Below are 27,010 nucleotides of genomic sequence, written 5' to 3'. Positions count from 1 at the left end.
CTCTTTCCCAATGTTAAATTGGGACAGTCAGCACCTAGCTGAAGTTTGCAAGTGGGAGTACCCTCAGCATTGCTTAAAAGGACTTCTCCATCATGGTCAGCCACTCTGGAGTCCATAGGGAGCTTCCAAGCAATGTTCCAAGCAATTAGATGTATTTCCCCAGTACTGGAAAGCTGACAACAAGGGCAGAAAATACACACTAGTTCAGAACTTAGAGCACATGTCTAACACACCTTGCACGTGAAAATATCTGACCCGCTCTTCACATTCCTCTTGGTCTCTTTCAGGTTGCTGCAGAACTGGCTGCCAAAAAGGAGATGGCTTTGCAGAAAGAAGCCCGGAAGGGGAAAAACGAAAAAGAACAGAAGGAAAAAATGCAAGGAAAAAAGCCACAGAAAAATGGAAATAAAGTAAGACTTCCTGCAGTAAAAACAGTTAGCAGTTTGTGAAACCAGAGCCAAAAGTCCAACCACATGTGGGCAGAAGCTCTTGGTTTGCATTTGACTGGTCACCAAGGCTTCAGGCTTGGGTTCAGAAGACACAGGGACTGCCTGAGACCAGTCCTTCTCAACCTTTCAATCACCCTGGGGAATTGAATTTTGCCTCTCATTTTAGGAATAGTCATTTACATGACTGACTCAGCTGCCTCAACCCGTAACACTCAGCTCAGTGGGAAAAGCTGATGTAGGTGCAGGCTGCCAGAGACAAAGATGAGGTGAAAAATACACTCTAGGGCTTTGACGTCATTGCCACGACAACGTGCACACACTTTTCAAAGCCCTGTTGCTTTTCTTTGTGTGCAGATGACAAGATGGTGCCCAGCTACCTGACCAAGCATTTCCACTTTTCACGTTGGGTACAGAGAAATGAGTTACTGCCAGCTCTTTGCACAAGAACTAGGGAACAAGATCAGTAGTCGGGTACCTCTGTCAGGGCCTGCCTGCATTTCAAGCTGATTTATAGATACCTTTCCGTATAGGCCAGCTGCAGCCAGTATTTTCTAAGCCTGTAAACAGCAGCCGTGTATTTTCAGTCCACATTCTTAGGCTAGATACTCTTTTTTGCTTCAAGTCACAGTAGACATCACTTAGCATATGGTACGCTCCCTGAAATCTTTGATACGCTCAGGGCTGGGTTCACAGAAGGTATGTGCCCAAATTGTTTCGGAAGCAGCTTCACTGAGGAAAACCTGTGAAACAGACCAAAGGGCATCTTCAAAAGCATGCCATGCCACAAAAATTGGAGGCTTTTGCTGAGGCAACAGCTTTTGGTTCTCATTTACTTTGTATTATAAACAAAGTTGAAACAATATTTTTTTTTAATAAGGATCATTAATCTCTCACCAAGTATGTGGAGGAGAAGGGTGAGTTTTTCTGGGGCAAAGCTTACTCTTCACTGCAAGTTCTACACAAATTAATTTTAAGTCCTAACCCTAGAACAACCATATAACAAAAAAATAAAGATGCTTTTCTTGGACAACCTCCATTAATCTGGCCAATACTCTCATAACAGCTAGCCAGCAACCTAAACTACATGAACTTAGGAACCATCAGTCGCTAACTGGGAGGTAGATATCCAACTGTTAACTTGTAACTTAGGTGGCATCTTTGCCGCATAAAAAGCAAGAGAAAGGAGTGTAATGCCTGCAGGCCTAAGCCAAGTAGTACTCATACCAAGTTGTTTATTGTCCATAAGACTTCTGGTGACTTGTACTAGTGCTGAGTTCAGCTCTGTCGGGCCACTTCCAGCTGTTACCCCTTAAATCAGCACATACACTGAAGAACTCTGTGGGAAAGATCAGATAAAAGCACATGCACGAAGGCAATTGCTTAGAAAAGCTTTTAAAATTAGAGACTTTAAAGAGCATTGTCATTCACAGTCACAGAACCCTGTAGCATCTAGACAGCCCAGTTCCTTTTGGGAAGATTCGTGAGAGTGTTCTCTAACAACTTTGCCCTTGTTCTTGCTCCTTCTCAACTCAGCTGGCCCAGAACAAAGCCCTGTGATGCCTCTAGTCTCACACAGGCACAGACAAAGGCTGTTCCAGACACTTTAGTCTAAGTCAAAGTGAGACAGGCATTAATGGTCAGGCACAATAAAAAACACCAAACCCAACCCAAGCTCCTGAAACTGGATGGCAACTCATCTGCTTAAAAACCTGACTTTCAGAGGATAAATGTGATTCCTTGTTGATTTTGCACATTTCATTAGGTAAGAACCAACAATAACAGAAATTAGTCTGAATCCCCTCACAGCCTCCATAAGGTTGTTTCGAAATGAGGTGAAATAATAATATAGAGATCTGGGGCTTTATAACTTCATGTTGTTCTCATCTCTTCAGCCATTCACAAGTCCTGTCAAGTAAAATTCTGAGCTATTATATCAGGTTCTCTATGGTTCATTGAGAAGGAACAAAGGGAATATTCTCTACAAGGTTATAATACCGACGGGGGAAAAAAATAGTATCTAAGACCAGTTGCGAAGTATTTGGAAAAGTTCTAACAGCAGGACTCTTATTAAAATAAGTATAAGCTATAAGTCATAGCAAAGCAGGCAGAAAAAAGCCGTGCTCCTAATGTCAGCTCTTAAAGAAAACAAGAGTTTGATCCCAGAAGGAAATCTAAGTATTTCTGAAAAGCCTGATAGCAATCTTTAAAAAGGCATATTTGACATCAAAGAAACAGAGAAAAGAAAACGAAGTAAGGTGCTGATTTAATTTCCCATTGGGCACCTAAGGAAAAAAAATTTCAGCTTCACCACCATATGATCCCTCTTTTCTATAGCAGAACAGGTTAGATCAGTGTGGACTGCCTCACCCAGTAGCATGCTGCAACCTGTCTGTCTCCCTGAACATGAACAGTTCTGCACGTCCCTAGATTGCACCCAGAAACATTCAACAGCGAGACACATTTTGTCCTTACCATTAGCAAAATCTCCATGGCAAAAGCACATGAAGTAGTCAATTCAAAATTTTTGCTGCTGTTGAATGAGAATCACCTAGTGTGGAGCAGACTTTAGGAAGCTTTGGAAATACATTCATTTCCCTATCTCTGCTTAGATTGAAATGTATCTTGGTGGTTCAAGGTGCCTTAGAGCCCTTAGAAAAAGCATGGAATCCATCAGCTGAGCGTAGAAAAATACATCAACTGACTTCAAAGTAAAAAAAGTTCTTCATATTACATCGACACTTCTGCTGTTAATAGAGGCAAGAGGGAATACAGAGCAGCGTTCTGCAGCTGTCCTGTAGACACACAGTGGGTTTGATTAAAGTCAATGACACTGACACAACAATATTGTTTACATTGGTGTATAAAATCATTGAAGCTGGTAATTAAAATGATTTGTTGGCTTATTTGTAATAATAGAAGAAACATTAATGTGTCCTAGCCTATTAAAAGGCTAAAAATTAATAACCTATTTTTAGGTTGTTTGGGTGGAATTTTTTTAAATAGTTCACAATTATCAGTATTTCTTAGAACATCGCATTTTAATCACGTTCTATAAAATACCTTGTTAAAAGAATGGATTCTGCCTACTGCTAAAGATCCAAGGATGAATCTCAAAATGCCACACCCTGTAAAAACTGAGACCATGTTAGAGTAATTGGGAAATGCAGCTCTGGTGCTCAAACCCTCAAACACTTGCTAATATTTTGCCCAAATGGCTCTTGATGTTTAGTCAAGGAATTCCTGAATCTCTTTCATAGAGCAAAGTATCACAGAATCATTTAGGTTGGGAAAGACCTTTAAGATCATCATGTCCAACCATTAACTCAGCACTGCCAGGTGACCACTAAACCATGTCCCTCAGCACCACATCAACACATCTTTTAAATCCCTCTTCCAGGAATGGGGACTCCACCACTGCCCTGGGCAGCCTGGACCAGGGCTTCACAACCATTTCAGGGAAGATGTTTTTCCTAATATCCAACCTACACCTCCCTTGGCACAACTGGAGGCTGTTTCCTCTCATCCTGTTGCTTGTTCCTTAGGAGACAAGACCAACTCCCACCTCGCTACAAGCTCCTTTCAGGGATTTGTAAAGAATGAGAAAGTCTCCCGTGAATCTCCTTTTCTCCAGGCTAAATGGCCCCCAATTCTCTCAGCCACTCCTCACTGGATTTGTCTTCCAGACCTTTCACCAGTGCTGTTGCCTGTTGGACTCACTCCAGCACCTCAATGTCCTTGTAGAGCAGGGCCCAAAAGGAGGATAGCAGTGATAAATGTATATATAGATTTTACGTGTCCTTCCGGGCTCAAACGTTAATTACTGTAATAACATTTTAATTAAAAATAGATATTTAATAATTCACATGACCTAGCTGCAACAGTATCTGCTAATAGCAAGCATGTAGTGGCACCTAGAGTCATATTTAGGGGTGTTGTTTCTTTTTCCTTATTTCAGGAACTACACTTTATACCTCGCTGATAATCAGTGGGTTATAGACTACTCGTTGGTTAGCAAAGTCTGATACAACTTGTGTCACCTTGCATGCACCCACATTCACCTCCTCCCTAAACAGTAATCTAATTTCCCACTAACAGCTATTCCCTTACAACTGATACAACATGAAACTTTCATGGCTTTCTAACAAGTTTTTCCATCAGACATACTGGTTCAATTAAACTAAACTATTTCAGAGAGATGTCAGTGTCTTTCACTTTAGAGAATAAAAAAAGTGTTTTGATAAAGTTGAAACCAAATATTTTGTTTTGCAAGATACACCAAGATCACTATTTTGGTTTCCAATTAGAGATTAAAATGAGATTTCAACAATTTTGAATTACCTCCAAGTTGGGAATTCCATTGTTCCAGGGGGTGGGAGGGGAGCAGCCGTACAATCAGATTAACTAAAAAAAAGCAAGATAATTTCATTTACGTATTGCAAGTATCCTACCTATATTACATGTTCTATCATGCCTAAGTTTAATTCTTGTGACCTCAGTAGGTCACCTGGTGAACAGATTCCCTCTCTCCTCTCAGTGGGATAAAGCTTCCTTATAGTCTGCTAGGAGGATTTTTGTTGTGGGGACAATAGCATTTTATTCCTCAAAACAAATCTTTAAAAGTCTAATGAAAATTACAACATTTTTTTCGTAATTGCAAAGTTTCTACATCTTAATAATCTCATTTTTTTTCACCCCACCGCTTGCCCCCCAATCTAGGAAGAGGAGAAAGGCTGGAAAATGGGTCCCAGTAATTTCCTTTCAATAATGGAGGAAGGAAGCAGTCAATACAAAGGTCAGTAGAAAAAGATAACAATTACAGCTGGAATGTTCTTCTAATTCACTTTAATCTGATTGTCATTCCTGTAAGGTCAAACAGTGCATCTGCCCAAACTGTGGAACTTCATTGAAATGAGGATATCAGGTTAAAAATGGTATTTAACAAGGGAGTCTCAGTACCTCAGGTAGTCTTTGGAGTCTCTCAAAATCATCAGGTTAATCATACAGGAAGGTACAATTCTGTCAGTGAAAACAGCCAAGCTAGAACCATGTTCATGGAGGGGCTTTCTTGGATTTTGAGGGCAACAGAATGAAACCTGAAGAGCAAATAGCCCAGAAGCACTATTCTGCAGATCAGGCTTCAGCATCAATGTTCTCATGCTCCCATAACTATCCTGTCTTCCTCTCACTTGTGAATGTGTGCAGGCAAATGAATCAAATACAGCCAATCAGACTGGTTTTGATTATGTGTTTTAATAGGAGGATCACCTTTTCAAGCAAAGACACAAAAACGCTGCTGGACCGTGATATACTTGCTTCATTCAAAGCACGTGCAGCTTAACAAGCAGAACTCCAACTTCTCTCTAGGAAACTGGCTGGTTTTTTTACTTTGAGAAAGCATCCAAAAATAGGGGGGTTCAAGTTTTAAAAGTGGTTTTTACCTTATGTGAAAAGTATTATTCCCTCCTGCTGACAAATTATTGGCATCAAGATTTCTCCCTAATTTGGGCTGACTGGAGAGAAAGCATACAGCTTACTTTCTAAACGCACACCAGCACAGTTTTGCCTCACCTCTGACTTCTAACAATTAGGATATTCTTACACATTATAAATCATAAAGCAGTTTTATGGCTAAAGAATTCTTCATCCCAGGTTCTACTGAATACTACAGTATTGAATACTACATCAGAACCCCCGAGCAGTCAGCAGGAGTTTTAGATAAGGATAAAATTCATCAGTATTTGTTTCTTTAACTGGCCAAGAACATTACTAGTACTTTTCTATGCACTCAGGACAAAATGGCACCTTACAACTAGAGACTGGCAGCAGCAAGACAGTGTCCCCATCCAGCAAGCGCCGAGAGCCGTAAGTGAGCAGTGTAGAGTCGCTGTCTGTTGTGATGTACCAACAAGGCAGAAGGGTTTCACATTGCTACATAGGCTTGGCAAGATGCTCACTCAGCACTTTGCTACTGAGGAGACGTAGTAGCTGTGCTTTGCAGTGCTCCCACAGTGCTGCTTCGATCCCTTGCTGAGGCTTTGCCGTCTAATAGGCTTCAGTACAATGCTGAACTGCGAATGCACAAACTTTTTTATTTTTCTTTAAATTTTATTTATGCAAATAAGTCTCTTCCAGGCTGTAACCTCACAGAGGCCTTTAAACAGTGCTTCCCAACGTGGCAGGGACTGCTAGTGTTCGAATAAAAACACAACAAGTCAATAGGTTATTTAATAGGAATAGAGATTCCCAAGTTTCACAACTAACTGAGGTCGGGGGGGTTGAGAGGATAGGGGGCATGTTTGTCACCCAAACTGTATCTGAACACCAGCACTGCCACTCCTAACCAGATACCTGCTTTGACTCATGCTAACTTTTTGCATGAATGAGAGCTGAATTGGGAGTGATATTCGGACAAGATCACAGAATCATTTTGGTTGGAAAAGACCTTGAAGGTCATCAAGTCCAACCATTAACCCAGCACTGCCAGGACACCAATGAACCATGTCCCTCAGCACCACATCTACATGTCTCTCAAATCCCTCTAGGGATGGGGACTCCACCACTGCCCTGGACAGCCTGGGCCAGGGCTTGACAACCTTTTCTGGAAATAACTTTTTCACCATGTCCTACCTAAACCTCCCCTGGCACAACCTGAGGCCTTTTCCTCTTGTCCTGTCGCTTGTCACTTGGGAGAACAGACTGACCCCCTCCTCATTCCAACCTCCTTTCAGGAGCTGGCAAGAGCAAGAAGGTCTTCCCTGAGCCTCCTTTTCTCCAGGTTAAATGCCCCCAGCTCCCTCCTCATTGGACTTGTGCTCCAAACCCTTCCCCAGCTTTGTTACCTTTCTCTGGGCATGCTCCAGCACCAAAACATCCTTCTTCTAGTGAGGGACCCAAAATTGGACACTTGAGTTCCTGTATCTGACAAGGCCTCCCAAGGGCAACTCAGAAGCCTGTTAACAGTCTGTGGAGCCTGTGTTCCTCTTCAGGCACTTGAATTGGGTGCCTAAAGCCAGCCAGCATGAGTACCTCCACCTCCCCATTACTGGCAGCACTTGCATGTGCTCTTGCACAATGATGTAGGTAGGTCAGGCACAGCAGCATCCTTTTGTGGTGAAGACTCCAGCCTGGCATTCAGAGCTAGGCACTGATGCTCATCTCCAGCCTGTCTCCTCAGAGCTGACAGCTACTCCCTTTTAACAGCGCGTATGAAGGAACCATCTTCTGCACGGAGCACAACCAGAAATCCTCAGAGTGCAATGAGCTCTCTTGCAAGCTTCAAAGAATAGCTGCAGTTCTGTTTTATGCACAGTAAGAGTCTGTTCAGTTCAGCTTCAGGTGTGGTTTTTTCCCCCTAGTGAACCAAGTCTCTTCAACACCATACTTATCTTCAGTAAACAGCTGGTAGCTCCTCCATACAGCACAGTCCCCAACCCCGCAAGCTCTTAGTGCTTTTTTATTGCAGGACACCCTTTATTGCAATACTATCTGATGGTTGTTCAGAATAATTTTAATCTGACTTTGTGTAGGGTTCATTTTTTTTTTTCAAGGCCTCCAAAGTCAAATCTAGAACAACTCTGACCACAACAGTGTGAGCACTTCCCTGTAATTTTAATTTTAACTCATTTTCATTTCAGTAGAAGAATTATTTAGGAGGGAAAAAAAAGTTTGAGTTTGCTCTTCTACCCTGGGAACTTTTTTTCCTGTTGCGTAGAAATAGCTCAGTTACTATGACAATTTGCACAGAAGTTCAAATTTATTAGTGCATACATCTTGAAAACATCATTGAAGTAAGGGAGCTTGATTAAGAAAAGTTTATATCAGATGCCTACAATGGAATAATTTAAAAGCCCTTGTAAGCGTATCTGAACTTTACCTAAATCATAGCTGACCTCCCCACCACCACTTACAATTAAGAAAATCTTCCCATCCCCTTAAGCAGGTTGCTTTGTTCTTAGGTTACATAAGTACTTAACAAAATGTAAATCAGTTTTCACAGAGATCTAAGCATTTCAGGTACAGACTTCTCCACCCCAATATTTTTCCCTCTTCTGCTAAGCTAGAACTACTAAATTTCACTGGAATTCATGAAGGCTTACTCTTCTAGAACTGTATTTGGCTGTTTTGCTAGCTGATAAACTACATTGGCCAAGCTCTAAACCACTTATGTACCATGGTTGGAATTGGACACTTTGTGTGACATCTACTTTTACACTAGAATAGCCAGAGTTTATGTGGAGCATGTGTCAGCAGTCCGAATCATCTTCCTGGCATCTGTTTCTGCAGTACCTTGTGCTGCGAGGCAGAAATATGCTATTTGCCTCATTGTACAGATGGCCAGTGGATATTTGACTTGCTCAGTGTCACAGAGGATATTGGAGTTCAACACAACTACTACATGACCCAGACTTGGAGGTGCGGTCATATAACATTTTTAACCAGGCATCAGATTCAAATCTGTGGGCCAGGAGCTTGAAAGTAGTAATTTTAAGAAAAGCTTCATGCTTCAGGTAAATATATTTCAATTATTAGTCACAAACTGTTCTCTGGAATTTAGGGGTATTGGAATTACCTACTAGGAAAATTAATGCTGCTGAGATTATGTTAACAGTCACACATTAGTGGACGGAGAAGTCTTACGAGTCCTGAACTAGAGAAGTATGCTTATAAAATAATCCCAAAATAAGCACAGACTGCTTCAGAGGAGGTGATCAAAATTGCACTGCGTACACACACACAGAAATAGCTCCTGTAGCTGGATGACCCTGTCTGTAACAAAATACCAGGCTCTTTTGACCAGCCAGTGAAAACATAACATCCTTCACCTCCCGACCTTACTTTAAAAATAACTTTGAAACATTTTGTCGATCTCTAAAAGAGCAGCATAGCATCTAACACCTAAGAGTTATTGATCTCTCTTCTAAAATTAGGGACCTCTAAACCTGGTGGCTAATTCAGCAGTGGAAAAACTCTGCCAGGTAATATCAGCTACCTAATCTGGGGGGCTGTCACTGGTTTGCCTGCAGTGGATATGAACCACTAATCAATTCACAAAATGACAATAAACAGTTACGAAAAAACAGAATAAAAATCTATGGATCCCCCTCTGAAAAATAAATACCTAAAACCCAGTACTCCTGTGAAAACATAGCACATGCAACCTGTTGACCCAGTCAGGAAAGTGTTTAAAAATTCGCGTAACTCCCATGTAATATCCTCTTTCCCCAAGGCTAAAATTCCAGGCTGGTAACCCTGGAGGAGGTACCTTTACACACTAGGGCAAATCAGCTTTCCCTCTTGAAATATTACATGACATCTGTCATGCCATCTGATGACCCACAAGTAATTTAAAGAAATTAATGTCTATACCTTTGGGTTTCTTTTCTCGTTACCAGAAAAGCCACTGCCCTCCTCCATCTCTACCATTTTCAGTTATGAAATGAAGACTACTCACCTGCAAAAACTGTTCCCTCTGTACAAAGCCGCAAATACTCTGTATGTAATTGGACCCTGGAAACTCATGGGGGATGGAAGTAGCAGCCAGTGTTGTATTAACTGGACTAAGACTTCAACCATCTCTTAGGGGTACTGTGAAAACCTTCCTGAAATGGCAGTGGATGCAGAAAGGAAGCATCCTGTACAAAACTGATTTGTGTTTTAAAGGGGAAAGCTGTCATTTTAAATCACCTGGAAGTTGAATAGCACATACTGCTGGAGATTAGCTGTCATTTATAAAGACACTTTCGGGGCTTGAAATGCAAGGTATGAATTGCCTGCCTTCAAATTAGCTCCAAAGACATAGAAAGAAGAGAGGCGTTTCCATTAAAAAGGTAACTTTTGCTAATAGCAGAGAATGCAGATACACACCAAGCTTGCTAGACATCATTTAGTTTTCTTTCCAAAGAGCAAGTTGCTTATCCTTTGCACAATGCTAAGAAACAGAGGTGCTCTATCAGGTGGGCCTTGTCTCTTTTTGGAAAAGACTTTGACTGCCTCTATTACTACAATCAAGCTTAAAACCGCTCAAAGTTAAAACTTTGTGTGGCCGTACATTGCTCATGGGTTGGATGCAGGTTGTTGCTCAGACTCGCTGTCCCACTCCCATTTCCATGTGTTCCGTGCGGGATTTTCTGCCTGTTCCAGTGCTCCTGGCCCATATTTCAGCTTCATTTGAATTACTTCAAGGGCTGACTTATGAGGTTGCTGCAGCTTTAATTTAGCATTAAATGAGTGGTCAGGAGAGAACAAGAAAGCTGCCTGGTTTAAACTAAACACCTTTGGTCACCAAGGCTGGTTGTGCCAGCCAAGAGACATGCACAGAGATCACATTCCTCAGGACAGAAGCCATCTTTGTGACTTCATGGTAAAGAGTTAAACACTACGCTCTTAACCAGAGAGGAAAAACGTGCCAGCATCAGGTACAATATGGCTCAGCCAATACTGTACTACCTTGCTTTTGAAGATGAGGAACACTCCAGGCATTCAGCTTTACAGCCAGAAGATGACAGCCTCCATATCCCATTATCCTCCCAAAACCTGATACCAATTTACAACCCAAGGCAAAAAAAGTTCATCTCAACATTTACAGATCCTCGCACAGCAGGGCTCTGAACTTGGTAAGGGTCCCTAGAGTCTGCTACTTCCATACAGCTAATAATCTAATAAAAGCTCCCTGCAACTACCTATTTTTTGCCTCCAGAAGCAGTCAGAGAAAACAATGGCTTCTGTAACTTTTCTCCCCTTTTTTTCTTTCTTTTGGGTAAAAGCTGTTTGGCAGAACAGAGACGAAGGATGGGATTTTCTCCAGGATCACGACCCAGAGCTGATCAAAGAAGAGAAACGGGAAGAAGTGGAGGAAGAGATCAGAGTGCAGGTATGCTTACAATAGTACAAGGACACTAATAATGTGTATTGCCTGCATATGTTTCTCTACAGCTGTAAGAGCCGGCCCTGGCATAGACCTTACTGCCTTCCAGAGTCCCTGCTATCTGTTCTTTGCTTTAGCGCTTTGTTTAGCTGAACCTTGATCTGAGGTGTAGTGGCAGAACAGGCTTAGAAAGATTCAACTGTATTTGTCTGGGTAGGTTGATGCACTGATGCAACAGAAACTGGAGAATCTCAAACTGGCTGTGGATGGAGAGACGAGTGGCAAACAGAGAAAAGGAAGAAAGAGTGAAAAGGTAAGAACAGCAAGTTGGGAGACATCGGGGTAAATCTCTGTTCCCTGCCCAGATATAACTGTATTCAGTGCAAAGCCTAGTCTCACAGATAAAGATCAAAACATCCACCCCTAAACATTTACTGAATCTCAAGCCAGAAGCATTAAAAAATAACTAGACTCATAGCTTTTTTCAGGGCCTTTTCCTATTATTATTCCTTAACCTTTATAAAGGTTGCTTGGGACAAGTTGAACTATTCTAGAGGTAAACCGTTACAAGATAATCAGATTTTTTAGAGGGATTACACACCCTCTTGGAATCCTCCAACCCAGTCAAACAAGAAAACCCCAAGCAATCCCTCTCTAAGGTGACCAGCTCAGATTAACACGGTCCTCCAAGGAAGGCACGAATCTGGAAGCCAGCAAGTTTTCTAACTGCTGGCTGTTTTCCTCCTAAATGAAGACTGCTTAATGTGTTTCTGAAGTGTACAACACAAAAATTCACTTAGATAAATGAAAGATGACATCAAAACGTTCAAACACACCACATAGATCACACACAGCCAGATACACATTAATTATGTTACTCCTTACTACTTGAAGGGTTTAGAAACTTGCAGTTTAAGTCAAGTTTATTTAAGCATATTAAATAGGTTAAAAACATACATGATTTAATGTGTTACCCACCAAAACACAGCGCTCATCATGTTCACATTTAGTTTCACAGCATTATCGTGCACAGAGTTCCTCAGCTCGTGGTTGCCTGAATTCCTTACCCAAGCGTTTAAACAATACATCATGTCAGTGCAAAATAACTCAAGGCTTATAGAACCTACCATTCAATCAGCAGATCCACTTAAAATCCTCAGGGTAAATAGCCAACCCTAATCTCAGGTTGTATTTCATTTCTAGAATCCTTTTAGCATGCAAATACATGCTGTTTCTGTATTTCTGCTCAGATTGTCTTTAAAAATGCTACTTCCCCTGACAAGCATGCAAAGGCGATTTAATAATGCAAGTCTGGACTGACTCTGAAAACTGATACCGACTGGAGGGCTAAATTTGTTTCAAAAATAGGGGGGCTTCAGACATACAGACAAAATATCACAACAGCCTTCTTAAAGTTGTCATGGGCAGATGCATTTAGATCAGCTAGTCAAAACTCAGCTTCAGAATGTCACATTGGAATTATAAAGCTTTATGTTAAGGGTTGTTCAGTTAGGTGGGTTGTTTGGGTTTTTTTTTCCTTTCAATATAGTGCTGGAATGGTTTTGGGTGGCGGGGAGTTATTTAACTTGTTTTCCCAAGTTGTACCAGTAGCCTGAGAAAATGAGGGGAAAGAAGTGGGGAAAGAAGTACTAATTAAACAACACAAGTTCCATAAAGACAGTACCTAGAAAAAAAGTTCTATTTTAGGGTGGGGGGGGTGGAAGGAGTTATCCAGTTTTAGTCAAAACACGTCTTCCCTGCACAAAACTATTCAAAATAGCCAATCAGCAGTGGCTGATTTTCTAATTAGTATTTGCATAAATAATCTCAGTCCATAAACCAACACAGTGTGTACATACATACCTGTGCATATAGGCTTCAGATCAGATTTACAAAACTCTGGCCTATAACAAAAAGAATGAGCTGCAAATTTTGGAAACATCTTATCAATTTGTTATTCAGGAAAAATCCTCCAGTTTTTCCATTCCAAGATGTGTGTTGCCACATCCTAGGTCCCGTATGTCTCCCCACCCAACTACACAGTATGAAATAACACAGGGTTTGGATTCTCATTGTAGCTATGAACTTATCTGGAGCATGACGTAAGACTTTTTCCCCCCAAAAAGGGGGGGATATTTTGCAAAGAAAAGCATTCTCAGGAGGATTCAATGTTATTTGGAAAAATCAAACCTTTTTCTGCACTCTGTCAGTGGGGAATGGGCAGCAAGGGTAATTTCTTGACATGAACTCTTACAGTGGAGTTTTCTGTCTAGGACAGTTATGCCAAATTCACAATACCACTTGTGGCCATCCTCTGTTTTAAGGAAAAACTTCCTTTGCAGGAGGACACCACAATAGTACTACAGCTTTTTTTTTTTGGTCAGGGAATAGTCACTGCCCAGGAGTAGGTGTCCTCTGCCTTTCTCAAATGCACCTTAGGATAAGTAGCTCAACACTAAAAAAATTGTCAAGCCTGTATTAAAAAAATCTGCCCAACCCACAGGAAATAATTTGAGTTTGAAATCTTGTTTGAAAGTTCCTTTTGTGAGGAATTCAAAGGCATGTTGAAATTGGACTGTAAAGGGAAAGCGTAAGGAAGCAAATTGCTCCTTTCCATTTGGTGTTTCAGCTGGCTCAAGTTTCAGATAAACAAAATTTAACAGCTCCCGGCGTTCTAGTAGGCCGCTCCTTTATTTTCATGCACTACACTTTCTAGGCTGGACTTTATCACTGACTTCTAAACCTTCAAATACCACTTAATGCTAAAAGCTGATGCTTAACCCTACCAAGAATTGCTCTTATTACCCCTGAAGATAAAAGGCCCATTTGCCACCTTTGTGGAAGAATCTTGGATGCTCTTCTCATTACAAATGGGTCTTCAGACCAATAGGCTGGTCTGGAAATACCTAAACTAATTAGTTGGCACTGCTATCGTTTCAGGCACAGATCCCATGCCTCTATCCGTATTGGAAGCATCTCACCCCACAGATTTTCCCCCTATTATTTGTCCTTGCAGTCCAGCATTGATAGGATATAGAGCCCAAGTGTCCTCAGTAAGAGACAGACTGTGCTTGGCTCTGATTGCTCCAGATAGTACCTGATGACTGTCACATGAGAGGGGATGGGGATACAACAGAAACACAGGAATGTGGTTCAGCTCTGCTGCAAATTGCATTTTTCTTCACTAGGCACAGTGGCAGCTTGTCATCTGCCTGGCCATGGCTGAGCAGGCTGGGATTGTAAGCACCAGTGTGAAAACAGGACAAGGAAAGATTAGAAGGGAGATTGTCTCCTAGTGAGGGATATGACATTGATGTCTAGGGAAGGCTGGCAGAGAGACGTAAGAAGGTCTAAGTTCCCACCCAGCCTAGCAGAGCCTGTACAAAGTACCCCAAGTGAAAGAGAAAGGGCTGGCATTTTCTAAACAGATTGCTAAAGAAATTGGTGGCATCCCCGTGCCAGCACAAACTTTAGTGACATAACATTGTTGTGAGTCCACTCCTTTCTGTTGACAGCCCAAGCTTCTGATTTGTGTGGCTCAACACAACCCAGCAGCTTTACAAGTATTTCTTCTAGATGGCTGCCGCGTAACCAACCATGGTACACAGAGGGCTTAGCAGCCAGGGGTGTTTCTCTTGGGATTCTGCAGTAAAACACCACAGACTCGTTTCCTTAAACTGGCTTTCCACCACACATAAGAGCTGACAAATCAGCTCTCTGCAGTTACTGACCTGGAAGTTACATTTGAGAGCTTATCAGACTGCTTTTTGTCAAGCCCATTGTGGCGCTTTTCCTGCTCTGCTCCCCCAAGGATTTGATTACAATCCAACTGCAGGTAAAGTGACCCATTGCAAGGGAATACACCCACACATACACAAAGGCATGGCCAGAATTCAGAAAAAACAGAAAGAGGGGACATCGAAACCTAAGCATGTAAAAGTTGCTTCTGAAATTGGCCTTGCTAGCATCTCAAGGCAGCTTTAGATATCCTGTTTTGAGGCAGCCACATAGAAGCAAGGAAAACCACAAGAGGTTAACGATAGCAATGGCTATAGCAAGAATATTGACATCAGTCTAAAAACTTGATTAAAGCAAAGCCAAGCAATTAAGACCAGTAGGCAGGCTGAGTCAGAATTGAGGAAAGGCTGGGCTTGAGGACAGTGATTCACAATCCCTGCTGGATTTTCTGTAGCTGATGGATATTAGCATCTGGATCTCTCAGCCAGCTAGAGGAGTCCATACTTCTTTCAATGCTGTAGCTAAATCCAACAGGGATTAGAGACCTTCATATAGCAAGAGCTTAATAATCAGTGGGAACATCTTCGTAAAGGACTTTTTCAGTACAAGTATCAGAAGCTGCTCTCTGTATCTTGGCATCGCCAGAAAACGCGTCTCAACCCAGAGCAGATACACTCGTGTTGCAAATCCGCATTTGATCAGCCTCCCATCCAAGCAATCCACTCAAACACTTCATAGGTTGCTGCTTATGCGCTGCCATTTCCCTTAAACCATGGGAGCGCTTTCCTCACGTTACTCTTCCACATACTTGGTGGCAGTAGCCGCAGACTACTGATGGCAGCAGGACTTGTATGATCACAGCCAAAGGGTGACACAGGTCCAATATGGAATGGCTCCCTCAATGACATATTTTGGCTGCCCTCTCCCTTCTCATGCCAAAGACACTCTGCTCTGAAATCAGGTCTGTGTTTGCTCATAGCAACCTCTGAGTTACTCGTTTCCATGAACCCACACAGTAAGACAAGATACCACACTGAGCATGGAAAACAGATCCTGTCATCTGCCAGCTAATAGCTAATGCTGATCGCTACATGTGACTTACCAAAGCAGAAAATATCTGAGTAAATGGATGGCTACACAGAAGCTAGATTGACATTTCAGAGATAGAAACAAGTAGATTTCCATTATAAGTGATGAGCATGTTCACATTCATTAAACATTATCATTTTCTAAATAAAAGCAGTTCCCAGTAAGACATTTTGGAGAAAAGCCATTGTCTACAATTCATATTTCCCTTTCTCACATCCCAATGTTTGCCAAATTTCCCATAAATACTGAGGTTAATTAGGAAAACACGTTTTTCCCCTGTATGGTTTATTTTTGTTTTGCTTTTCAGTTACTTTATTGAAGCTGCCTTGAGGACAATACCAGTTGGCCAATAAATTCAGCATATGCTTAGTGTCTTTACATAGGTAGAAAGAAGCTTTTCTTCCCAGCCAGACCCCCGATATGTAATTTCCAGCTTATTGGAAGAAAGGTTAAAGAGGCAAATCTGGAGGAACACCAGAAATAAACCACTGACAGTCTCAGCATTTCCTCAGCTGTTAAAACAGTATGGCACAGTTCTGCCCATTCCTTTCCTTGAAAGGAAAACCCCACTGGCACATTCTAATGAGCACTTACACTGCCAAGCTTATTTATGTAAAAAAAACCCAAGGTGTAGTTTGCAGATATGGAGTCGTTTGTATTATTCTAATCCAAAACTTACAAACATCACCTTTTCCCCCAGCTTATCCATCTACTTCTGGGTTTAATTTACATTTTTTACTAGCTTATCTTTGCTGCACTGTGAGCAATAGCAGGTGATTGAACCAGGGGTTATTTACATTGTGACTGCCCATGAAAACTGATGATCAATGCATTTCTGAACACCACCAATCCATTCGAGAAAGAACCCAGCATTTTCCAGATAATTGGGTAGGATTTTTTTAACTTGACAACCCAGCCTCTGGAGCTCTGCAGAAGTATTCACTATTTAGAAAGAACAAAATAAACTACTGTATTCCCAGGGAAGTGAACACAAACTTTTGGAAAGAATAAGCTGTTTTGATCAAATAAGTATTTAAGCACATACTTAAATTTAAGCTGTTGAAGAAATCCCATGGTGCACAAATGTCACGGTGAAATACTTCCACTGAAGTAATTCTAAAAAGCTTTGCAGAACTTAAGTATGGACACCAGTGGTGGGCACTAACATGGATTAAATGAATCCTTCTCCACTACTAATTATCCCTAACCGTATTTATGGCTTGTGAGCTGTAATTAATAGAGGGTCCTGACATTACCGATCCACATATTTCTTATTTATGTTGTGTATGAGGGTTTTTTTGCAGTAAAGTCATGCAAGTCAAAGTCTTCCCATAGTGAAAGGGTGGTGAAAATATCAAGAGAAGAGCAGGTCATGTTTTTCTGACTTCTTCAAGCTTCTTCCCTAAGGCTCTGGGAAAGAGAGGATGTCTAACAGTTAGGAGGCTAGCCAGGAGCTCAGGAGGGTTGGTTTCAGGTCCAGCTGTAAACACCCTATGGGACCCTCAGGGAAGCTGCTTAATCTATTTTACCCCAAGGTAATAAAAAAAAGGCAGCTGGAGCAGCTAGGTGGACCCCACATGCTTTTCCTTCCTGCTTCCCTTTTGGGTAAGGGCCCACTCAACCACAGAATCATGCTCCAAAAAGGAAAGAAGAAAAAATTTATGGAGCAAGTAACCCCAGAATTATTTCTTATGCAACCTTCGCTGGAAGAATCATGACTGATCATTTTGAGGTGCAGTGCTTTTGGCATTCACTGGGGAGGTAATGGTTGCAGGTCAGATACAGAGAATACAGAGTAGTCTAGAAAGCAGCAGCAGCAGCCTCCAGGTTACTTCCCACAGAGTCCAGTTCAAGAGCACCTACCACAGGATCTGCATGAGACTTGCAGGTTGGGCAGCTCCTCAGCCGAGGGAGTGCTTTACCTCTACCATGCCTTCGTGAGACATCTATGCATCATAGGATGGTTTGGGTTGGAAGGGATCTCTAAAGGTCATCTAATCCAACCCCCCTGCAGCGAGCAGGACATCTTCAACTAGAGCAGGTTGCCGAGAGCCTCATCCAACCTGACCTGGAGTGTTTCCAGGGATGGGGCTTCTGCTACCTCTGGGAAACCTGTACCAGTGTTTTACCACCAGCATTGTAAAAAATTCCTTCTTTATATCTAGTCTGAATTTTCCTTAGACTCAGAGCAATCAAGAATATTATTTTTCCTTTTGGATTCCTTGAGTAACAAGGGCCACATCCAAACGCTGAAACATTTGGTGTTCTAACCAGCGCTTTGCTTCAGTATATTCAAATATGTATCTCCGCACTAAGGTCACTAATTCCTGCCTGGTTTTGTGGTCCTCAGAAAAAAGGGAAAACCACGAGGAAAAAAATACCCGAGATGGAAGAAGATCTAACTCCTGACAGGTAAAGAGAAGCCCTGTTTTTACCTGAAACTGAGACAATGAGACTGCACCCTCTTTGCATTAATTATCCTATCAACCCTTTTAGATTTCAGTCACACGAGGAGCATCTCACCACTGCCATGTTCACCAGCATAAGGAGCCCTGCAACACATAAAGCCTCTTTACTAATAGCTATAAATATCCATGAAAAGCCTAGATAAAAATAATCTTTTACAAACTTGAAGAACATGTGCTTTAGCCAAAACCTTTTTTGCATTCCCAGTGAACACTACAACCTTCCCACTGCCCCTCCGCCCCCAACTGCTGGCTTCACAGCACAGCAAGTAAAAAGGCAACAAAACACTGCTTTAATGCTACACAGCACAGACCTTGTTTCTCCTTGTCTTCAACAACACATGCAGCTTTAAGATCCCCTTTCTGCAACTGCACACCACCACTAGGGCCAGTCTCCATTAACTTCAGTCAGGTTATTTCCAATACACAAAGCTAAGCCCACTGTAAAGTTTAGGCAGGATATTGGCCCTGTTTGCCTCTTTCCCATCCACCTCCAGGTGCTTCTGCACCTGCAGAGATCTGTTGACTATCAGATTTTCCATCCCAGCAGAAGCCTGATAAGGGAGGCTGCAGACAGCCCCTGCACCCTATAAATCACCTTTCATGTCTAAGGTAGAACCTACATGTCATAAATCAGTCTTATTTATCAATAAGAGTTCTGGCAGACCTGGCAATTTCTTGTGTACCCTTGCTCTTCTAAGCACCCTTATTTTATTTGAAGGATTTGAAAGGATTTCCACTTTTGACATTACATTTTCAGTGAGCTCATAATGTATTCATTTTTCACCTGCACCCATCACACAGACATGTGTGCAGCCATATCACTGTGAGGACCTGCTGACCCAGCAGCAGGGCAGGAGCAGACCCAGCTCTCAAGAGAGCCGGGCTGGAGAACCACATGAAAGCAAGCACACTCAATCACTGTGGGGCAGGGGGGAGCACACAGTGTTCACCCCACAAATCCATTTGTGCAAGACATGCACAGCAAGACCTGGACTAGATCATTTGGGTTCTAGTACTGCACAATCAGTCAATGATTTCATTACTTGCTTTAAAACAACTTCGCTGAGCAAATATTTAAAATCAATGTGTCATGGATTATAACAGAGCATGATGTCTCTTACAAGAACAGTGCCAAAAATCTAGCAAGGATGCCTATATTCTGTGCTTTTAAAATTATTCTTGCACATACCTGCTTCTTTATATATAAACGTAATACAACATGCAGCCATTTAAGAACACAAGCTTTTTAGTAGCTGGCTTTTAATCAGAGTTTATGTGGCATTTTGGCTCTGTGCTTTGCTCTTCCCTACTGAGTATTTCAGAAATAACCAAGAGAAGCTCAGGTTCATCTCTGTTTGATGTGGTGGAAGGAGCACAGGGGGCTTTACCCAAAGGCTGATAACATCACACTTGGAGGAGACTCAGAGTACACATCATTAAATTTGCACAGTAAGACAGGAAAAGTAGAAGTCACGCTACCAACAGAATCATCAGGTTAGACCTGTCTACCTTCTGCCTGTGTTATGATGCACACTCAGCATAAAAACAGAAAGAATGAAAGCAGGAGTCAGAGTAGCAAAATCAGCCATGTTGAAGGTGCATTACATTGTTTGTTTACTACTACTCCTCCTGTATTAATTGTGCCACTAACTGCATAAACATAACTTCCCAGCTGAAATGGAAAAAGGCTTCAGATCTGAAATTACATGTCATTTTATTAGCCAGCTGAGAGTTGGTATTAAATATTTTTATTATAGTCATACCAGAACATCCCAATTAACACAGGTGACAAAGACGAAAGCTCAGATACTGAAGGAAGAGAATGTGAAAAGTGCACAAACAGTGAAGGACCCAGAAAGGTTTAAATCAATATTGTTTATATTAACAACAAAACAAGAATTTCCAATGGACACATTCATTTTATATAATCCCGGAATCAGCATCAGTCTGTAGAACCTAGTGCCAAAAATGTCCTTGAAACTAATACTTAGATAGAACTCCAAAAGAGAGAGTGTGGAGGACATACACACCAACAGAAAACCAGGCACAAATAAGTGTATTAAATCCTCAATTCCTGGGAGCTCTTTCCAGACAGTAACGGAGATAGGAAGAAACTGCTCCACTATGTTTTCCCCCCAGTCGTCCTTTGGCTGGCACAAGTCTAACACTGCTTTGGGTGGACCACTGGTTGCTCCAATCAAGTCATTCCCAATGTGTTCCTGATAAGCTGAGGCTATTGCAAACAGAATAAATTTCAAGAAGAATTAATGAATTACTGCTAATTGGAGAGCTAAGTGAATAGGTATAGTAGTGTTAGGATCACTATTATTGTATAATTTAAAAATAATTTCCCAGTAATTGATATTAATGAATGAGTCTATTACACAAGTCATAACTGATCTTGCATCACAGGGTAATGGAATCGGTATGAGGGAGCCATGCAGTGTGTGAGGTAACGAGAGAGATTCCTTGCCATAACACAGGAAACGGTACTTATTGATTTTGTATTGATGACACTAATCACCTTTCCCTCTGAGCTACAAAATATGTTTATAGAGCTGAGGAAATTCAAATAACTCTCAAGCTCATTCCGTTACTGAAGAACTGAGCTTTTTCTTACAGTGCTCTAGAATTTGAGTGATGTTTCTTGTCCATAGGACCATCGATTCTCTGTACAGGGAACTAGTGGAAGAAGGATTACTAATAAAAGCTGAGACTGTGAATCTCTCCGATTATGTTGGTAAAGTACACATTTTACAGCTAATATGGTGTTTAATCTAACCAAACCTCCAGCCATTTAGTGTTCACTGACCCCTATTTCCAGTCAAGAGCAAGTTCAAGAGTAGTTACACACTTTCAGGACTTTCAAATTTGAATATTTAAAGCCATGTATGCAAATCAAGTCTGTTTCTTCAGGGTGCTTAGTACCTTTCACTTCTACTACTGAAACGAGGACCTGTTTGTAAAGCTGGTGCTTAGCTCCAAGCACCAACACCTGGAAGTCTTGAATGGTTTTGTACATCATGAGCCACTCTGAGGTGGAACCAGGGCATCCTTTAAGGAACTCCAGCCAAGTATTGGCAAGCCAGTGCAAGTCTACCAGACTAGAAGTCATCATCCATCCAGAAGAGATCCCAGAGAAAAGCAAAAGTCATACCTTCAGCATTTGTTCATTCAGCAGAAGTCTCACCCCCTTCACTTCCCCAACTGCCCATGAACTTTGAGCAGGGCTTTGAGGCGTATCTGAACCTTCATTTGAGTAATACGTCTCTGCCTAGTTCTGCATTTCATAGTCCCCTTTCCCAGTTTCTGTTACCTGCAGCTTGCTTATATTCTGCATGAAGAAAAACCCAACACACACACTTGCAGGCTGCACAGGGCTCTGACATCTCCCAAAGCATTTGGGGAACACAGTAAAATCACAGCAACCTTTGCAGCACAACCCACAAGATTCAGTTGTTTCAAAGGCCACCACTACATGAATTTGCAGGTATCAGGAAGCCACAATCCACTGGCTGTTGGTACATTATGTACCTGAGCCAGGCAAGCTAGATTCTCATACATCACCATGTTATATAAGTTCTTAGAAGCACCAGTTATTACCTTCAGAGTCTTTGCCCACTCTGAAGGCTGAATTAACAAGCTTTCCATCCATTTTATGCTCATTAAAGATCATGAAGTAATGGAAGTTTTTCATACCTCCTTCATTCACCCAGCCAGTACCATCAAGGTCACTTTTGTCCAACAGAAGTTTTTAAAGCTCATCTAGCAAGTCAATAATAATTAATAGCTAGGAACATCAAACTTGGAAGCAGGCTGAGATGGCTTTGGGCCACCTTCCCTTGACCCGGAGATGTGACACCTTGGCTCCTGTGCAGCCTAGAACACAAGGGCTGCTCTAAGTGGCACTAGCAATATTTGCTTTCCAGCAGCAAAATATCTTGGGTATAGAAGTGCAGAACCTAGCAATGTTCACCTGGGTGCCTAAAGCCATGCCAGGTTCCCCCCTGCTGTGTCCCAACACAGACACTGGCCTGTGCAGACCAGGCAGCAAGGAGTTAGCCTGTCAAAGCCAGCTCTTCTCCACTCAAAACGCAGTTATGCTTCTTGAGCTGCCAGAACAAGATATAGAAAGTATTTAAAGTTGGCTTAGAATCTGGATCTAGCTTTTCTTTTAACCCCAAAAACCCTTCCTTTAAGTGTCCAGGGACACAGTCAAAGCCCATAGAAAAATAAGTCCTCATCTGCTCAGCTCTTCCAGGGCTGAAGCCCAAGGAAGGTCACTGACTACCAGTTCTTGGGAAAAGGACAAAGAATGGAATTGTGCTACGCCATGAGGAAAGGCACTGAGATGTCCCCTCTCTATGACAAACTGACATCACTGAACTAATTTTCTTGGTGACCTTATCTAAATTAGTCAGAGAATATCCACTGTAATTTATGTTCAGTTGCAATTAAACCCTTTGATGCCTTCTAATTAAATCTGTGAAGATTAATTCCTATTCAGTTCTTTTGATTTCTCCTTAAATAAAAGATAAAACCTGAAATTAATTTGATTCTTCAGGAGGGAGGGGGCAGTTGCACCAGGGCTTATCCACCTTTTTGCCCCAAATAACGACTCCACTTTCTTAATCATTGCTAATTTGCCTCTGCTCCAGTGAGCTCTAGTGCTCTCCCTTTCTGTCTTCAATAAAACATAATAGTGTTATTTTTCAAAAATATTCACCACAACATCTGATTAATGCTAAAAAAAAATCATTGGCTACATCATCACAACTAATTTTCCTGCTTGTGGCCCATCCTTCTTGATCTTTGTTGTCTAACATGTCTTCTACACGGACTTTGACAGGGCAAGCAATGTTACTAGGGCTCTGTAAGAGCTGAGGCAAGATTAGACCCTTTCACAGTTCACATCAGATTTTTAGTTTCCTTGGGTTGTTTTGTGGAGGCGGTTTGTTGTAGGGTTTTTTTTTTAAACAAAAAAATGGTGAACTGCAAAGAGCCCCAAATTAGGTGACACTTAAATGTCTAACAGTGAGAAGCTGAGATGTGAGGGAGCCAAGGGAAAGCTTGTTAAAATATCTTTTCCTCCTTTTTGAAAGACTTTTGATAGAGTGTGGTTCACTGGGATTCCAGCCCTGCAAAATCCCAAATCTAGAAATCCTTTGCCAGCAGTGTGATTTATGGTTCTACTAATGATTCCTCTCCACAAAGTTTCTTTAAAAGGTTACTCGAGACGGCTGCTTTGCCAAACGCCTTCCACAGTCTGGAAGGGAAAGACCAGTGTGTTTAACTTCATCCTCCTTTGCAGTTCACCTTTCAAATTTCTCAGGGCCACATTCCACAACAATATTGCCCAGCAAGTCCCTGCTCCCTGACGGCGCTGGGATTGCCGAGAGCACGTTATATTGGTATTCTACGCTAGTTTTTCATCACTTGAGTTATGCATTTTACAACAATGCAGTGTCACATTTATTAAGCCCATGCTTCCTCCCTACAGGCGAGTACAGCTATCTGGGGAGCACCCTTCGTCAGCTAGATATAGAGCCAATGCCCTCTCTCGCAGATGTCAGACAGCTAATAGCACTGTATGGAATATTGCCATTAGGTAAGAGCACAGCACAAATTCCTCGAGGGCAGAATACAATGGCTTTGCTTCCTGTCAGTAACGTGCATTTTTACTGGCTTTGACAGGGCTTGATTAATCGTAATCTAAAACATTTTGCAGTATAATTGTTTTTCAATTAAGCCTTCTGAGTGAAGACCGTATCATTTTAATAGTGCATAAAGGAGCTTGCACATGCTATTGTCAGGTATTGCATTTCTGTACTGTCTCTGTTTGCATGTTAACAGTTTGTGAATGGCAGCACATAAAAGGAAATCACTTGGGAAAGATAATAGCTAAAACAAGCTCCAGTGATCAAAATTAATCAAGTTAAGGGAAGGGCTAAGGTTGCAATTTACCTTTTACAAGCTGGCTAATGTTACTCAGCGCTGAACAACGCAATCATTTAAGGAATTAGTCTGAATACATTTTATACATCAGAAAGAACACTTTTAAATGCCCTTGCAGTTTTAATGCCAGACTTAGCCAATATCTAACAAGGGTTGTTTGCTTTTTAATGTAAAAATCTATCCCATATTTTACTTGGGAATGGCATTAAGCCAAACTCTAGTGATTGCAAGAAGTGCCTGTCTCGAGGGCTTCTACTCATACTTCACTTGCATCCTTTTCCATTCTCATCAGATTTGGGGGAAATTTTAACTAGGCATATCCTCCCCCAGGCTGTGTCATTGGCTGCTGATCCCCTTTATAGGGCAAAAGAGCTGACATTTCCCTGCCTCCCATTCTGGCAAATAGAGAAAAGCCGACACAGAGCTTCTGCTTTTTCCTCCCGTTTGCACACCTTCAACAGCCTGAGCACTGGCCTTCTGTGCGTACATGCCTGAGGAAAGCCATGGAGCATTTACTGGTGCGCCCTGTCCCCAAAGCATGCTAGATGTGCTGTGGAGAGCTTGCTGCAATAGCGCACGAGTCTGCCTCACTTGGGCTTTGGGTACAGTAGATGATCCTGCTGCCCTACACCTCAATCTGAAGAGTGATGTTAACAAACAGGACGCTGGCAACACCCCTGCCTTCAGCCTAGATGGGCTTCTTCCCACCAAAGCCACTCTGAGCTGGTTTACTGTTAGCCCTCCGGGGTTGGCTACAATGTTTGACCACAACCAGCTGAGAGAGCTCAGCAGTTATTCCTGTCTGCAATGGGGTGTTTCACATCTCTGATAACTCCAAGGTTGTTTTAACACCATCTAATCTCATGAAATCAAGCCCCAAGACACCCCCAAAGCAAGAGGAAAATGAACCCATAAATTTTCTGCCATTTGTACAACTGTCTAAAAATCTAGGGAGAAGAGACCCTGGACTAGTTAAACAAACAATGTGTTTGCAATAGCAACTTGAAAAATGCCTTCAATTAAAATAAGATATTTCACAAACCAAAAAAGGCACAGGAATGGTTTCACCTTTTGGGTGATATGTTGTGGATGACATTTTACTTAATTGGCCTCAGAACAAGTTAGTCATTAGATAATTGTGTATGTGTAGAAGTAAAAGTTTCTCAGAATAGTCACCTGATGGCAAGGAAAGCTCCAGCTTAAATGGTATTGAGAAAATTATAAGCAGCTGAATAATAATAAGAAAAGATATATTTCATCTTTAACCACAGAGGAGTCTGCTGCTCCCCTCATAATAAATCTATGTGTAATAAGTAATAGATTGGTATGAAACGACCAAATATTAATAAAGCCTGGGTGGCTGACAACTTCACTACATCCTGCACGGTGCTGAAATAATGGCATTCATCTCAGCACTCAGCCCATTGTCATTTATTTGGGATGTTAAACCATTAGGACACAGATAAGCAGCCTGATTGGATTTGGTTTTAAATTACCTAGCCATCCCCTTTAGCCCAGAGAACTTCTCCAGGATAGGCTCCCTCCACAGCCCATCACTGTTGGAGCTGGTTTCCCCCACAAGTCCCAAAGTCCAGCAGACTTAAGTCTTAAAGACTTTTGGAAGTAGTGGATGCTCCCACAGATTTTCAAATCTGACTTTGTAATAACCACCAGTACTGACACAGGATGTTTTAGGCATTGAGGTGGTAATGTTACTGGTCTGCTAGTGGGTATGGATTTGATATTTGACATTTCTGCTACTTTCATCTCTGGAGGTTCACCTGTACCTAATCCATTCCACAGCAGAGCTGCAAGGAAGGCAAGCTCTGTCACCATCAGCCACCTCAGTCTCTCAGTGGTTCTGCTTTCACCATGCAGGCATTTCTGCTAGATATTCCCAGGTGATGTAACACATTTCTTACAGCCCAGAATGAATTTACCTAGAGCAGCCAGAGAGACAGATTTGGGAGTGCCGAGCAGTCATCACTGCTGGCAGAGCAAGTGAAACATAGCAACCCTGGCATTTGCTCACCTGAATGAAATTAAGGGAACAGAAAAGGAGCCACCTCCTCCAAGCAGGTATACCTGCTCAGCTGCCATGTTCCTGACTGGAGAATAACCTTGGCCCCTCTGCAGATGAGCTAACGCCACACTCGGCTGGCACACAGTAGAGGGGATAACAGCAGTGAAGTATTTTGGAGCAGAACTAGCCTACAGTGACAGTCAGAGCCTCCAATGCTCACTAAGCAGCAGTAACATTTAAGAGCAAAAGTTCCCCTCAAAGTGGGGTGCATGAAGTTAAAGGAGAGAAAAACAAAACACTTGGAAACATCTGGTTTCAAAATCACTGACAAATGCAGCTCCAGAGTCCCATTAGTTTGTTTATTCTAAAGACGGGGATGCTGAAAAGTGTCACTTCAGACAGAAGAAATTTTGCTACTCCTACA

At 41.9% G+C, this 27,010-nt stretch overlaps 1 protein-coding gene across 1 annotated transcript in view; it reads left to right on the top strand.

Moving 5' to 3' along the window:
* IQCA1 (IQ motif containing with AAA domain 1) overlaps positions 1 to 27,010 on the top strand; it is a gene marked incomplete at its 3' end in the record, with an annotated part of 97,501 nt that overhangs the window by 47,951 nt on the left and 22,540 nt on the right. The window contains exons 7-13 of the mRNA XM_010144561.1: positions 5,166 to 5,241; positions 11,213 to 11,319; positions 11,531 to 11,618; positions 15,224 to 15,252; positions 18,491 to 18,552; positions 21,266 to 21,348; positions 24,109 to 24,216. Coding sequence (XP_010142863.1) covers positions 5,166 to 5,241; positions 11,213 to 11,319; positions 11,531 to 11,618; positions 15,224 to 15,252; positions 18,491 to 18,552; positions 21,266 to 21,348; positions 24,109 to 24,216 — 553 coding nt within the window. The remainder of the gene's footprint in view (positions 1 to 5,165; positions 5,242 to 11,212; positions 11,320 to 11,530; positions 11,619 to 15,223; positions 15,253 to 18,490; positions 18,553 to 21,265; positions 21,349 to 24,108; positions 24,217 to 27,010) is intronic.

This window comes from Buceros rhinoceros, unplaced genomic scaffold, assembly GCF_000710305.1.
Source record: "Buceros rhinoceros silvestris isolate BGI_N320 unplaced genomic scaffold, ASM71030v1 scaffold9461, whole genome shotgun sequence".
In the NCBI taxonomy this organism is placed as follows: Eukaryota; Metazoa; Chordata; class Aves; order Bucerotiformes; family Bucerotidae; genus Buceros; species Buceros rhinoceros.
This window is presented reverse-complemented; position numbering and strand designations above follow the sequence as displayed.